We start from the raw sequence: 13490 nt of genomic DNA on the forward strand, positions 1-13490 counted from the left end.
TTCGCTCGCGTGGACGATTGCAATCATTTCTACTTTGTTTCTTGCTGAGTGAACGTCATTTTGACTCTGCCATTTTCCTGCGCCATTTCGTTTTCTTGTACACGATGTCTGCTAAACTAACTTATTCTGCATCTAATGTAAGTATTTTTCGCCTGTATCTGATTTTTAAATTACTATATTTTGAAAACGAATTTATTGTTTTCTGAACGTTTTATTTATTTAAATATTTAATTGCCAGTTGCTATTTGAAGATCCTGACTTTCCCTTCAGTGACTCGGACGATGACGTAAGTATAATATTTTACACGTACTTTTAAGTTACTATTTTGAATTTATTTTTCTCCGTAATATTGTATTTTGAACGTATTCACTTTTCTTTTGCTAGTTAGTAGATGAGGTTGATCAAATATTTATGGAAAATCCTATGGATCTACCCTTGTATTATCAAGTGGGTTCCGGATTTGAAGTAAATTTTCGTTTCGTTATGATTCGATTAGAATATTTTTTCTAGTACTAGAAATGAATGTATTTATTTTTAGACTTCTTCCTCGTCAACTCGTGGGCCTGTATATATGGCTGGTTCCGATGAACGTTCTTTGTGTATTTTTTTATCGTAATGTCTTTTTGAAAATGTTTGATTATTGCTAAAACTTATTTTTATTTTTCAGATCGATGAGGCGATTGTACTTACAGAAAAGTCTCGTCGACGAAACCATAAATATCAAGCCGAGGAGATTACCTTCCACGCTTGTGTGGACATCGAAAGACTGCCTCAAGGCGTGCAAGGCATCCCGATTGTCCGAATTCCTGACACCGTCAGAGAATTGTTCGAACAACTCATTCGCCGTACAGCAGCTGATTTAAATCCATCTGACCTCATTCGGTTTTGATTTCAAGCAGAAGGCTTGGACAAACCGATAAGCACATGGCTGATGACTGTTTCGGCTTTGACGGTCGAAAAGATTTTGGCTGCAGTTATGAAAGTACTGCAGTCCGAAGACAAGATCGAGCTGGATGCAGGGCTCCCGGTGGACGTGATCACGATTAGACGACCTGTGGGTGCCGGTGGAAACAGAAAAGTGATCAACATCTCCATGGATAGATTAAGAAAACAATCTATCTTGTCCATACCCTACGATGAGGAAGGACTGTGCTGTGCTAAGGCGATTGTTTATGCGTTGGCATATCTGAATGAGGACACGAGGGCCATCAATGCCATGAAAGATCGTCGCCGACCAGCACTTGTGAATCGTGCAAAAGAACTACATACGGCCGTGAACGTGCCTCTATGCCCCTGCACATTTGCTGAAATTGCTACATTTGAAGACCATCTGGATACTCAAATTGCAGTGTTTTCTTCGGATAATTTGAACCGAGTAAGTCATTATTTTTATCTCAAGATACTACTTCTGCTTTTAAATACTAGCTTCATACTTAACTATCTTTTCTACATGTTCTGAAAATTGTAACTTGATTTTGGTTCTTTTTTATTTTGTGATTCCATACTATGTTTATGGTAAAATCTATTTCGTACGTGAATGATTTTTTAAAAAGTTTTCAATATTAATGAACTGAAAAATATTGAGACAACTAGCATTATAGTATTTTGATTATGTTGTTTCCATGTAAAAAAAAACTGAGTACATGGTGAGTCTTTAAATTAACTTTATGCCTATATACAATTTGTTTCGATGTTAAAATATAATGGATGAAAACTGAACGCATGGTGAATTTTCATTTTTAGTTTACTTTTTTAGAATACTTTATATGTTAAAATTATAACTGGTGAAAACTGATTTCTAAATTGTCCGATTTTGGAATTTATTTTCAGAGAAAGGTTTTTCTTTTAGAAGTTAAAAAAATTATAGACAAAATTAATAAATTTTTATTTTTATATTACTTTAAAAATTTTTATTTTTAGATTACCCTAAATTGTTAGATTGACTTTATACAATGCATGTATGCAATTCGTTTCCACGTTAAAAAAAATACAACTTGAAAATACTGAATACGTAGTGAATTTTCTAGATTGTGTTACATTTTTTAGATTATTTTTATGTATGAAATTTATTTAGATGCTAAAAACATAACTTAAAAAAAATTTTAGATTAATTTTACTTTTAAGATAAAATTTATATTTCATGCATGCATTTCTTTAGACTCTAAAAATATGTCTTATAAAAATGCATGGTGAATTTTTGAATTACTCTAAATTTTAAGATTATATTTTATGCATATTCACGCATAGAATCCATGAATGTATGCAGTTCGCTTCGATGTTAAAAAATATACCTTATCAAAATTAAATGCATAGTGAGATTTTAGTTTACTTAAAATTGTTAGATTAATTTCTTATTTTATGAATGCAATTCGTTCACTTTTAAAAATTTTTATTTTTAGAATACTTTAACTTTTTAGATTTTATTTACATGTATGCACGAAGGCAATTTGTTTCTATGTTAAAAATATAATTTGCAAAAAGTTAACATTTAGGCATATATTTCGGATCATTTAGTTGTTAAAACTTTAACTTGTAAAACTGAATGCATGGCGAAGTTTTTAGATTGCGTTAAATTTTATGTATAAATGCATGCATGTATGCGGTTCGCTTCGATGTTAAAAATATGACTTGTAAAAAAATATGCATGATGAATTTGTTATTTTTAGATTCATTTTATGCATGGACACAATTCGTTAAGATGTTAAAACTTTAAACTATAAAAAATGAATGCACGATGAATTTTTTTTTCTTGTTTTACTTTAACATATATGCATGTAATTCCTTTCGATGTTAAATGCACTAGGAATTTTTAGATCGCTTTATGTATGCAATTAAATGTTAAAAACTGATTTTACTTTGATTTTTTGGAATTCAAGAGAAAAGTTTTGTCTTTCTGTGTGTTAGGTGGTCTATAAAAGAAAGGAGAGGTCTCAACGGATCAATTTATGGCTCCATGATGCGCACTACGATGTGATTAAATCCCTGAAAGGGGTTTTGGCCAGCAAATACTACTGCACAGCATGTGAAAAGCCGTATGATCATCCGGAAAGCCATAGATGTGCCAATGCGTGCCCCATATGTTTGAGGACCGACTGTTTTCCAGGCGTACCCCAACGATGTCAGGATTGCGACCGTCTGTGCCGCTCTAATGCCTGTTATGCAGCACACAAAGCCGTCACTGGAAATCAAGAATTTTCACTTTGTGACAGGGTAAGTGTTTTTGAAAATTTATCTTAATGAACAAAGTTATTTATCAAGTAATAATGGTTATGTTTTAAAAAAATTAATTTTCGTTATAGGTATACCAATGCAGGGATTGCTGCCAATTGATTGAACGCCGAAAGTGCCCTAAAGAGCTTCACAAATGTGGTACCACCAAATGTCCGTCTTGCGGCCAGTTTGTCGTGGCTGCCGAGCACCGTTGTTATTTGCGACGTGTTGCTCCGAAGAAGTCCGAGGATAAGCTCATCTTCTTTGACTTCGAAACGGATCAGTCTTCGGGGGAACACCTCGTAAATTTCGCGGTGGCTCAGTATGCCAACGGCACAGAAAAAGTGTTTCCGGGATACGCGGCATGCCAAAACTTCTGCGCCTGGCTGTTCTCTACACAGCACAAGGGCTTCACCGCCGTGACTCATAACATGAAAGGGTAAGTTAACTTTTACATGATTGAGTTTTCACGACTATTTTTTCAATATTATTCATATTTTTTTTGCTTACAGGTTCGACGGACAGTTCGTGATGGCCTGGCTCCTGGAGCAAGGCACAGCGCCGGAGGTGATCCCTAACGGGTCTATGATCATGAGTGTAAGACACCCTAGTCTGAACATTCGGGTCATAAACTCGTTAAATTTTCTACCAATGGCGTTGGTCAAGCTGCCGGGATGCTTCGGTCTCACCAAGTTGAAGAAAGGATACTTTCCGCATCTTTTCAACTCCCGAGAAAACCAGAGTTATCTCGGACCGCTGCCTGAGGCCGTGTACTACAGCCCGGACACCATGAGTACTCCAGCCCGAAAGGCATTTCTATCCTGGCACGAAGAACACAAGGGGGATGTGTTTAACTTCCAAGCAGAGATGCTGGCCTATTGCAGGTATATTTTCCCCCTCCTTTATTCTTATTTGTTTAATATTTTGTTTTATTCTTATATTTTATGTTTCGTATTTTTAACATTTTTTCTTTTATTAGATCGGACGTGGACATTCTTCGTCGTTGCTGCCTGGAATTTCGAGCCCAGTATTTGGATGTGGCGGGTGTGGATCCATTCCAGTAAGTCATTTTCTTAATTCTTTTATACAGTAATGATCATGTTTACAGTTATGTTCTTATAGAATAATCATGCTCATGAAATTGTTCTTTTTTCTTTTCAGATACGTGACCATTGCGTCAGCGTGTATGGCAACGTATCGGAGTGGCCACATTCAGCCCAACACGATTGCCGTGGTACCCACACACGGCTACGTCAACTCCACGAATTACAGCCCTGATTCGATCCTGTGGTTGGACTTTGTTGCTGCTTCGGAAAGCATTGCCATTCAACATGCGTTCAACGGTTCCGGAGAGCACAGAATCGCCGGAATCTCGGTAGACGGTTTCTGCCAAGCAACGCAAACCATCTATCAGTTTAAGGTAAGAAAATATAACCATTCTTTTTCTATGTGATTCTTTTGAATGATTTTACACTTTTAATGTTAATTTACATGTGGAACCCTATTAATATATTTGTATTATTTTAGGGCTGTTTCTTCCATGGGTGTAGTCCATGCTATGACGGGGATGTCATTCATCCGCTAAAAGGGGTTTCCATGGCAACCTTGAGGGAGAAAACAGAGGACACCCCACGAAAACTTCGAGCCCAGGGTTTCCACGTCATAGAAATGTGGGAGCATGAGTTTCTGAGAGAAAAAGAGGAAAATCCAGATCTCCAAGCTTTCCTGGATCAACACCATCTGAGGGACCGCCTCAATCCTTGCGAGTCATTTTTCGGAGGACGGACCAATGCCCTCAAATTGGTCCACGAGGGAGACACTAAATATGTGGATTTCACATCCCTCTTTTTTATCATTTTAAAACCTTTTCATGGATGATGTGTTTGCTGATTTTTATGTTGTGTTTTCTGATTTTTTGTTTTATCTCACAGGTGAACAAGTACTGCGTCTACCCCGTGGGACATCCGGAGATCATCACGGAAAGCTTCGGGGATCTAGAAAACAACTTTGGACTCGTTCAATGTCGTGTGATTCCTCCACGGAACCTTTATCTTCCGGTACTTCCATACCGATGCCGGAAGAAACTCATGTTCCCCCTGTGTCGAACCTGCGCCCTTCATCAAATGCAAGCTCCGTGTACCCACACAGACGACGAGCGTGCTCTTGTCGGAACGTGGGTATCGGAGGAAGTCAAGCTGGCGAAAAAGAAAGGATACCGCGTCACACATGTAAGTATTCAAAAATTTTTTAATCTTTTGTCATAACCCAAATTTATTATTATTTAAAATCTTTTGTCATAACTGAAATATATTATTTTTTTCTAGATTTATGAAGTGTACCATTTCCCGACATCCTCTCCTTCCCTGTTCAGATCATACATTGATCTGTTTCTTAAGATCAAGTAGGAAAGTAGTGGATGGGCAATAAATTGTGTGACATTGGATGATAAATTGGAGTATATTCGCCAGTATGAAGAAAGAGAGGGTGTCAAGTTAGACGCAGGAAAGATTTCCAAGAACCCTGGACGTCGCCAAGTTGGCCCTTTATAGCTTTTGGGGCAGATAAGATGATTTCTTTTATACCTAATTTTTTGTAAACATTCTTATTTTTTAATTCGTTATGATTTATGTTGGATTTTGTGTTTCAGATGGGGTATGAACGTCAACAAAGGACAGCTTAGCTATGTGCATACGGTGCCAGAATTTAATAAGATGATGGCTGATCCTATCAAAAAGTAAGTTTCCTTACCGATATTATTAATCTGTAAACTCAATGTATTTTGAGCTGTTAACTCCTGTCTCTTCTATTTTCCGATCAAAGATGTCTTTCTTCCCACACCTGAGGTGGCTGCCATTTGCTGGGAGTCTGCGAAAGAGTTTGTGCCACAGGATGCCTCTACCAACATTTTCCTAGCTACGTTCACAACAGCTTGGGCTCGTCTCAAGCTGTATAGTGAAATGGAAAAATTGGGTAGGGACGTTCTGTATCACGACACAAACTCCATAATATATGCCTCGAATGGAAGAAATGATCCCCCGTTAGGAAATTTTCTTGGAGAGTTTACGAATGAACTGGATGGAGGTGTCATCAAAACCTTCGTCTCTGGTAAGGACCTTTAAAAAGTTCTTTATTTAATGTGTACCAAAAATGCTTAATGCATGTTTTTTTTTTCTATTATCTCTTTTTCTCATGATTTTTTTAGGAGGTCCCAAGAACTATGCTTATCAGACGGCAACTGGGAAAACCTGCTGCAAAGTATGAAACACTTGGTCTGTAGTCTGGACGAAAAAGAAAACATCTTTATCCATAACCCCTCCAAAATCACTCGAGAAGAGAAAAGAAGAAAGGTGATGAATAAACCTGAGACGAAAATGTACAGAATTGTATTAGATAAACGGGTGGTTCAAAAAGCTATGAGCACATTGCCGTATGGTTATTAGCATATTGAAGAACTTTTTATGTTAGAACCTTATCTGAAAAGGAAATTTTGTATGTGAAAAAAGTATGTATATATATATGTGTGCAGAATGTGTGTGTATAAAAAACTTATTTAGAAAAAAAATAAATAGAAGTTTGAATGATAAAATTATGGTGTTTTTCTTATTAAAGGATTTCATGAAAGGTAAGTTTTTTTATATTTTTTAGAAAATAAGGGTTATAATTATGTATATATTAGTTTAATCAGAAAAAAATGATTTTATATATTAACTTTATCAAAGAAAAATATAACACAAATAATCAGAAATTAACTTTTATTATGAACATTTCATTACAATTTCAGCCATAGTTTCGAAGAGGATTTTCTTTTAGGTCTAGCATACATAGTTTTTACATTCATTAAATGTTTGTTTTTCACAAAGTCTTGAGGAAAGTTATTCACATTCAGTACATTTTTAAACTGTTCAAAGGCAGTAGGTCTTTCAGTTCTGTTTCTCAATAGAAAGTTTATCAGTTGAACAATGTTGGACCCAGAAAACACATGACCGTCCAGAATCAGTTCTTTATTCTGAGTCCAGGAAATTTGATGTTCTTTTAGAAAATCCATTATTTTCTGTGCCGTTCTTTTCTGTTTGACAGGAACAGTCTGCATAATTTCTTTTTCTACATCTGTCTCAGAAAATTGTTCAGGCGGTTGTTTTTCAGACGCATTCACATGAGGAAACGTAACATACTTTTGCAGAACTCGTATGTACAATTTGGATTTTTCTTCATCGTCCATTTTCTTTTTTAAAATGTTTTGAATTTGGGTATCTAAATCACTCAAATGTTCATCTTCAAACTGGTGCATACGATCCAAGGGTACCAGAGCGAATTTCTTACCGTGTTTCATGGAGAAAAGAGGATAAGACACTGACTGCTGCAGGAATCAGGAAAGATAGAAAACCGTCACCTTTTTGAACCAAAAGACGTCTTTTCTTAAAAAGAGGTACTTTTTTGTCCGCTAATTTCCTCAACGTTCTTTTAAAAGGGACGAGTCGATTTTTTACACGTTTGGTGATGGGTACGTTTCCTTTTAGAAGATTTAAAACACACTCACAAACTGATTTAATGAGATGATTCGGACACTTTTTCAGTACTTTATTTAATACCTTTGTTCGACTTTTTCCTAACAGTTTTAGATAATCCACATCCTTCAGATGAGACATGCTGATGACAAATGAGCTCTTCTTTTTGCACACTTTCTTTTATATAGGTAGCAAATGCAGCCGCTTTGGTTAAAGCACAGTAATTAAATCCTTTTGCATGAATAGAACATGTTAAAGAATGTTTCTTTTTTAAATTTTCTATATTAGGACAGTCTAGATTTACGATGTCTCTACATAATAAATTTTCTAAAAATAATTTCTTTTCTAATCCTTTCACGTATATGACAGAGTGACTAGATGACAAATATTGCAAAATAATACGAAGATGAGTATAAGGTAATACACCCTCATTCCAATTCATGTAATGACGATTTCTTATGACCCAGGCAAAACACTTTTGCTGAGATCGTGATAATGTTTTCCAAGACTGAGGAGGTAAAAATGACCAACAACTGTGATATCCTTCATGTACGGAGTAAAAAGCTAATTCTTTAACAATATAACAATGAGGCATCCAATGAAAACCTTCGAAATCGATCACGATGGGAGAAGACATGTTAGCCATTTGATGTCTCAAACTGAAATGAACTATCGGGGCTGGTAGACATAGTATTTATCCCCAGGAAAGATGCCTGTACGAAGGCGGAGCTTTTCACTTGTTTCAGGTCGTAAATCAATCAGCAAGTAGCTAAATGGAGTTGAAGTAGCATCCTGAAAAATTTCTTGAAAGGCCTTTACTTTTCCGGGGAACATTTGCCTAGCTAAATGCATAACTTGACTTTTGTCTCTAGGATTTTTGTATAGGACAAGGTAATGGGAATTTAAGTTACATTTATTTTCAAACAATCAAGCTTTGCCAGCGTTAATAGAATCGTTACAAGAGATTAAGATATTGATTTAAGCTGATAGTATAATGTAATACGTTATAACGCCCCACAGATTTTTCTTATTTGGTATCTGTTATCATCATTGGTTTGGTTATTTATTTCATTCTTATGTAAAATATTCTGGTATATGCTAAATTATTGTAAATTACTTTACTCGAAAAAGATTGTGAATGCACAGAAATTAAAGATTTGCCCACGTCGAAAATAAAAAATATTAAATATATATGGGTATTTATGCATATGCTTGCAAAAAGCATGTATCTGCTTTTAACAATATACGTAAATATTCATTAAATTATTCATAAATGTATTTGGAAATGAAGGATTGTTACTGTGAAGAAATCTAGTTATTAGATATATCTAAATTTATAATGATTATAAATATTATCTAAATATATAATAACTTAACATTTAATTGTAAACATAAAATTAAATTCTGTTGACAAATACGTTTATAAAACTATTTAAGCAAGAATTGATCGTACTGGAAAGCAATCTGTTAAAAGGTATTGTAAAGCAAATTCTATGAGATGCGTACTTAAGAAAGTAGTAAAAAAGAGTTTTTAGAATATGTATTGTTGAAATAAAGGGTAAAAAAAACATCGTAAATATTAAAAGAATTATTTCCTTAAATTCTATAATAAATAACTCAGTTACAAGTTTTAAATAATATTTAGAAAAATAATCCTTTTTTTATTCCCTTTCAGAAATATTTATAGAAAGTCAAGTACATGGAAATCAGCACCAATATTTAATATATTTCACTATTAAAAATAAAAGGTGCTCTAATTTGAAATGGACAGAACAGAGCATTAATTATAAAATGACTCAGATTTTCGATCTAATGATGCCTCAGGAGCTAAAAAATCATCTCATTTGAGAAAGTATTTTAGGAATTAGCTCTGTAAATAGAAAAAAAAAATAATGCGTAATTTTAATATTAATAATGCAATAAACGTTGATCTTAATTTTTATAATCTTTAACCGAATAAAATCGAATTACCTTAATTTTTTTCTATTATAATTAATGAAAACTTGTGAAAATATTTCATGCAAATTAAACTGTTCTGGAAAAATTATAGCATTTAATTTCGTTCAAAATGAAATGTTGCTCAAAAATGCATTCGTTTCACATACTTAGGATTCTGAAATATTATAGAAAAAGAACTGTATATTTTGGTGTCTAGGAAGGGATCACCACTGCTTCAAAGCAGTGAAAGGGGAAAACCGGTTAGGACCTTCTCCCAAAGAACGTCTGTCTATACCTATTCTTTGCCTCTCCTCTTACTTCCTACCTACATGGAGGTACCCTAAGGGGATGAAGAGGCAGTTCATATAAAAATAGAACTTGTAGAGAAATATTCCGTTTTCACCAATCAGAAGCTAATTTATAAACTGAAATTAGTCCATAGACTATAGAGCGATCTCATTTCTTTACATTTTCGTCATCAGATTTTGCATCCTGATTTTTGTTTTATTCTTAGCCTTTATATTTTAGATATTGTATTATTATTACTTCGCTGTTGATCTCTAATTCCAAACTGGGTAGGCGTAAAGATGAATCTAAAAGTAATCGTCGGAGCGTTCATCCACTGTATTCATTAGCTTCAAAAGCTCAACGACTACGGCGTCTGAAAGAAAGAATAGTCTCAATCACCTATGAATACAGATCTTATAGAACAGTATGTTTTATGTACCCTTTTCTTCTTTCCTCTTTTTTAAATAGAATGATTTTTTCTTAAATCTCACATAACATTTATAAATTATCGATGATTGTTGGCATATCTGTGATGTATTGATTTTTAACGTTAACAGAGACAAAACTGAAACAACATTTTCCAGCATTAGGTCTTTATAGCTGGTCCCCTTTTGTGGCGAAAATCTTTATTACTTGAAATTTTGTGAAAGAAATCAGTAAATAATGCATTCATTTGTTTAGTTAAGTGAATTAAATTTCACAGATGTACAGATATCAATAGCTTTTATCATTCGTTTATACAAACATATATCCCTATGAGATTGAACCTCAAAATTATAGTTTTGGGTAAAACAGCTTCAATCTTTATAAAACTTAGATAGCAAAGGGTATTCGAGAAGTTCTGTTTTCTAAAATATTTTTCATGCTTATCACACGTAAAATGTGCTTTCAAAGTTTAAAAGTTACTGAAAATGAGATACACAATTCTATAGAAATATTAAAAAAATAATATTTTTATGTGGTTCTGAATTAGAAGAAACGTTTTACGAAGTCAAGTAAATACAAAAACTATATTCAGGCCGTTTTATCTGTAATATAGCTCTTGTCATAAATCAAGCCAGAAAGGTAGAAGAGCACACATATAGTTGCAAATTTGGTGGGAAATATGTATTCTCAAGCGTTAAATATACTGTACTTTTTGCATCATTTCGATATGTTTGCAGCAGTCTATTACACCCAGACGTAGCTATTATTGAATCTGACACAGAATCAAATGCTCTGAATAACTTAGCTGTTTTAGGCGCTTTAACAACAGACAGTGGGTTTTCTCAAGAAGAAGAAAAATTTAGTATTATAAACATCAAATATATGTCACAGTACATGTTTTCTTCTATCGAGAAAATCACCTGTAAAATAATTGAAGCTTATGCAAAGGATTCAATGTACAGCGCGGTGGCAGAAGGAAGAAAAATGGCAGAGGAACGTGGAGACAAAGATAGTCATAATTTTTACTGTGCAAAGGCCCGTCTACACGTAGCGATTTTCTCGGCCGACAATATCTGAGATAGCTCGCCTGTCCACACGGAACTATTTTCTCTTGAGTACAGGAATTCACTCAGCCAATCACTGTGAAAGGAAGTGTTCCCGCCCTCTACAGCGTCACACTGTCTCAACGAGATAGTATACTGGTAGAGAGCGTATTGCAACCTTCAACCGGTTCCAACATTAGTGTCACGTGACTGCTGCGCGAATTCCGAAAGTCCGGAAATACTTTACATTGCTTTCTATGGGACGAAAGACTGCTGCTCTGCTTGGTCACATAAAATTTAAGTAAAAATGGTTATTCGCTGCAGGAAATGTATGAAATGTAAAGAAAGTTTCGTGAAAGGAGGACTTGTAACCTTTCGTAGGTAAGTTAAAACTGCATGATTTATTATTTTATTTTCAGTATTTTTGTCATTTTACTATCTCTGTTGAATTGCTTGGAAAGTTTCAGCCATATTGTATAAGAAAATTGCCGCCGTATATGACATTTTCAGCATGTATTATTAGCATCAAAATGTATTAAATACTGTGACACAATTTACTGGAATCACCCTTTACAAATAATTGAATTTTATATGTTTTTTCCGTGTATTCCGTTGAAATAGAAAGCTGCGCCAATTGGCGTTAACCTTTTTTCGCCAAGTCCTACGCGTTTTGATTTCATAAACAATTACTGCCTGCAATAAAAAAAAAGAAAAATGCTATTATTAGCATTTAATTATTGAGAAAAGATTGTGCGATATGTTTACTTTGTTAAAAAAAAAAGCTGAAGATCTTGATTCATGCAACATTGAACATAAACAGTTAAACAGCATTATTTTGAAAATCAGATTACTTTTATAAAGCTCAATGCTTTATCATTATTTTCTATAAAATCAATTAAAATAATCTGGATTATAATTCTGTCTCATCTACGATGCTGTTAGAAATTTATTGTAATTGAAAAAATGTGATGTGAAAAACTTACCATATTTTAAATAGTATTTAAAAAAAAAAAAAAAAGGAGAGTGAGAGAATTTTTAACTGTAATATCGTTTTGATCCTAATAATAAATACTGAGTTGAAGATTGTTACCGTTTGATACATATTCAATATAAAATATTTGTTATAGTTAATAAATTTAAACAAATTAAAATTTAATTTTTAACAAATACGTATGAAAGTAAAAAAGCAAATTTAAATCCTAAAAAAAGCCAAAATAGTTTTAAAAAAAAATGTGCAAACATATAAAAGATTTAATACTCGAACTAATCTACAATATCATTTAAATTCAGAAGCATAATCAAGCAAATCAAGTGCAAAATAAATCCATTATTTGTTAAAAATTATCATTATTTGTTAAAAATTTATTAATTATTTGTTAAAATCATCATTATTTGTTTAAAATTAAATTTAAATTTGTTTAAATTTAAATTTCATTCCTTGCAGCAATGGCGCAAAGAATATTTAATTACATTTGTATTCAAATTTAATTTTTTTAATTAAATTCAATTTATTTTTATGAAACAATGTTATAGTTAATAAGATGTATTGATCCCCGCCATGACATACACATGAGTGTGGAAATCAGTAATTAAGATTGCATTATTTTGTCCCAGTAATATAATCTCAAGAAAAGAGAGTGCATTATTTTGTTCCAGTAATATAATCTCAAGAAAAGAGAGGCAATCAATGGCAAAATACATATAATACAATGTGATTTTCTTTTTCTCTTTAGGATGCAATGCATTAAAATTAAACGAGATTTTTTTACCTTCTCAAATATTATAACAGTAGTGCAATTAATTTTTTAACGTTATTCAAAATTAAAGTTTCCATCTCAATTTTTTATTATTTACTTTAGATTTTCTTCCTAAAATTATTTAACCTAAACATCTTAAACAATGGTGCAAATAATTTAAACCGATTATTAAAAATATAGATAAAATATTCAGGAAAAAAGGGGTTAAGTTATATCTAAATATAATTGTAAAAAATCGAACAACCTAATTCGAGGCCGTTGTCCGCTGACTGCTAGCAGACGGAAATAAAAAGCACTACCTGTCATATCAAAAGCGGGCCAAA

The 13490-nt window shown here is 33.4% G+C and overlaps 2 protein-coding genes across 2 annotated transcripts in view; one reads left to right on the forward strand and one right to left on the reverse strand.

Moving 5' to 3' along the window:
* Nucleotides 1–13490, reverse strand: part of LOC118205122 (transmembrane protein 164) — a 382545-nt gene that overhangs the window by 324648 nt on the left and 44407 nt on the right. The window lies entirely within an intron of this gene.
* On the forward strand, nt 674–6790 carry LOC118205997 (uncharacterized). The gene is made up of 8 exons (XM_035378271.2): nt 674–1375; nt 2905–4094; nt 4190–4270; nt 4372–4630; nt 4738–5438; nt 5535–5944; nt 6031–6315; nt 6413–6790. The coding sequence occupies exons 2-5, from the start codon at nt 3742–3744 to the stop codon at nt 5086–5088; spliced, it is 1044 nt and encodes a 347-aa protein (XP_035234162.2). The 5' UTR covers nt 674–1375; nt 2905–3741; the 3' UTR covers nt 5089–5438; nt 5535–5944; nt 6031–6315; nt 6413–6790.

This window comes from Stegodyphus dumicola, chromosome X1, assembly GCF_044657685.1.
Source record: "Stegodyphus dumicola isolate Sdum_Otavi_A_Nest chromosome X1, ASM4465768v1".
Taxonomy (NCBI): Eukaryota; Metazoa; Arthropoda; class Arachnida; order Araneae; family Eresidae; genus Stegodyphus; species Stegodyphus dumicola.

Excerpts from the sequence above, each read along its gene's own strand:
- LOC118205997 (XM_035378271.2), top strand. The coding sequence starts at position 3,742 with ATGGCCTGGCTCCTGGAGCAAGGCACAGCGCCGGAGGTGATCCCTAAC. Across the intron at positions 4,095-4,189 it reads GAGATGCTGGCCTATTGCAG|ATCGGACGTGGACATTCTTC; the intron begins GTATATTTTCCC and ends TTCTTTTATTAG. Across the intron at positions 4,271-4,371 it reads GCGGGTGTGGATCCATTCCA|ATACGTGACCATTGCGTCAG; the intron begins GTAAGTCATTTT and ends TTTTCTTTTCAG.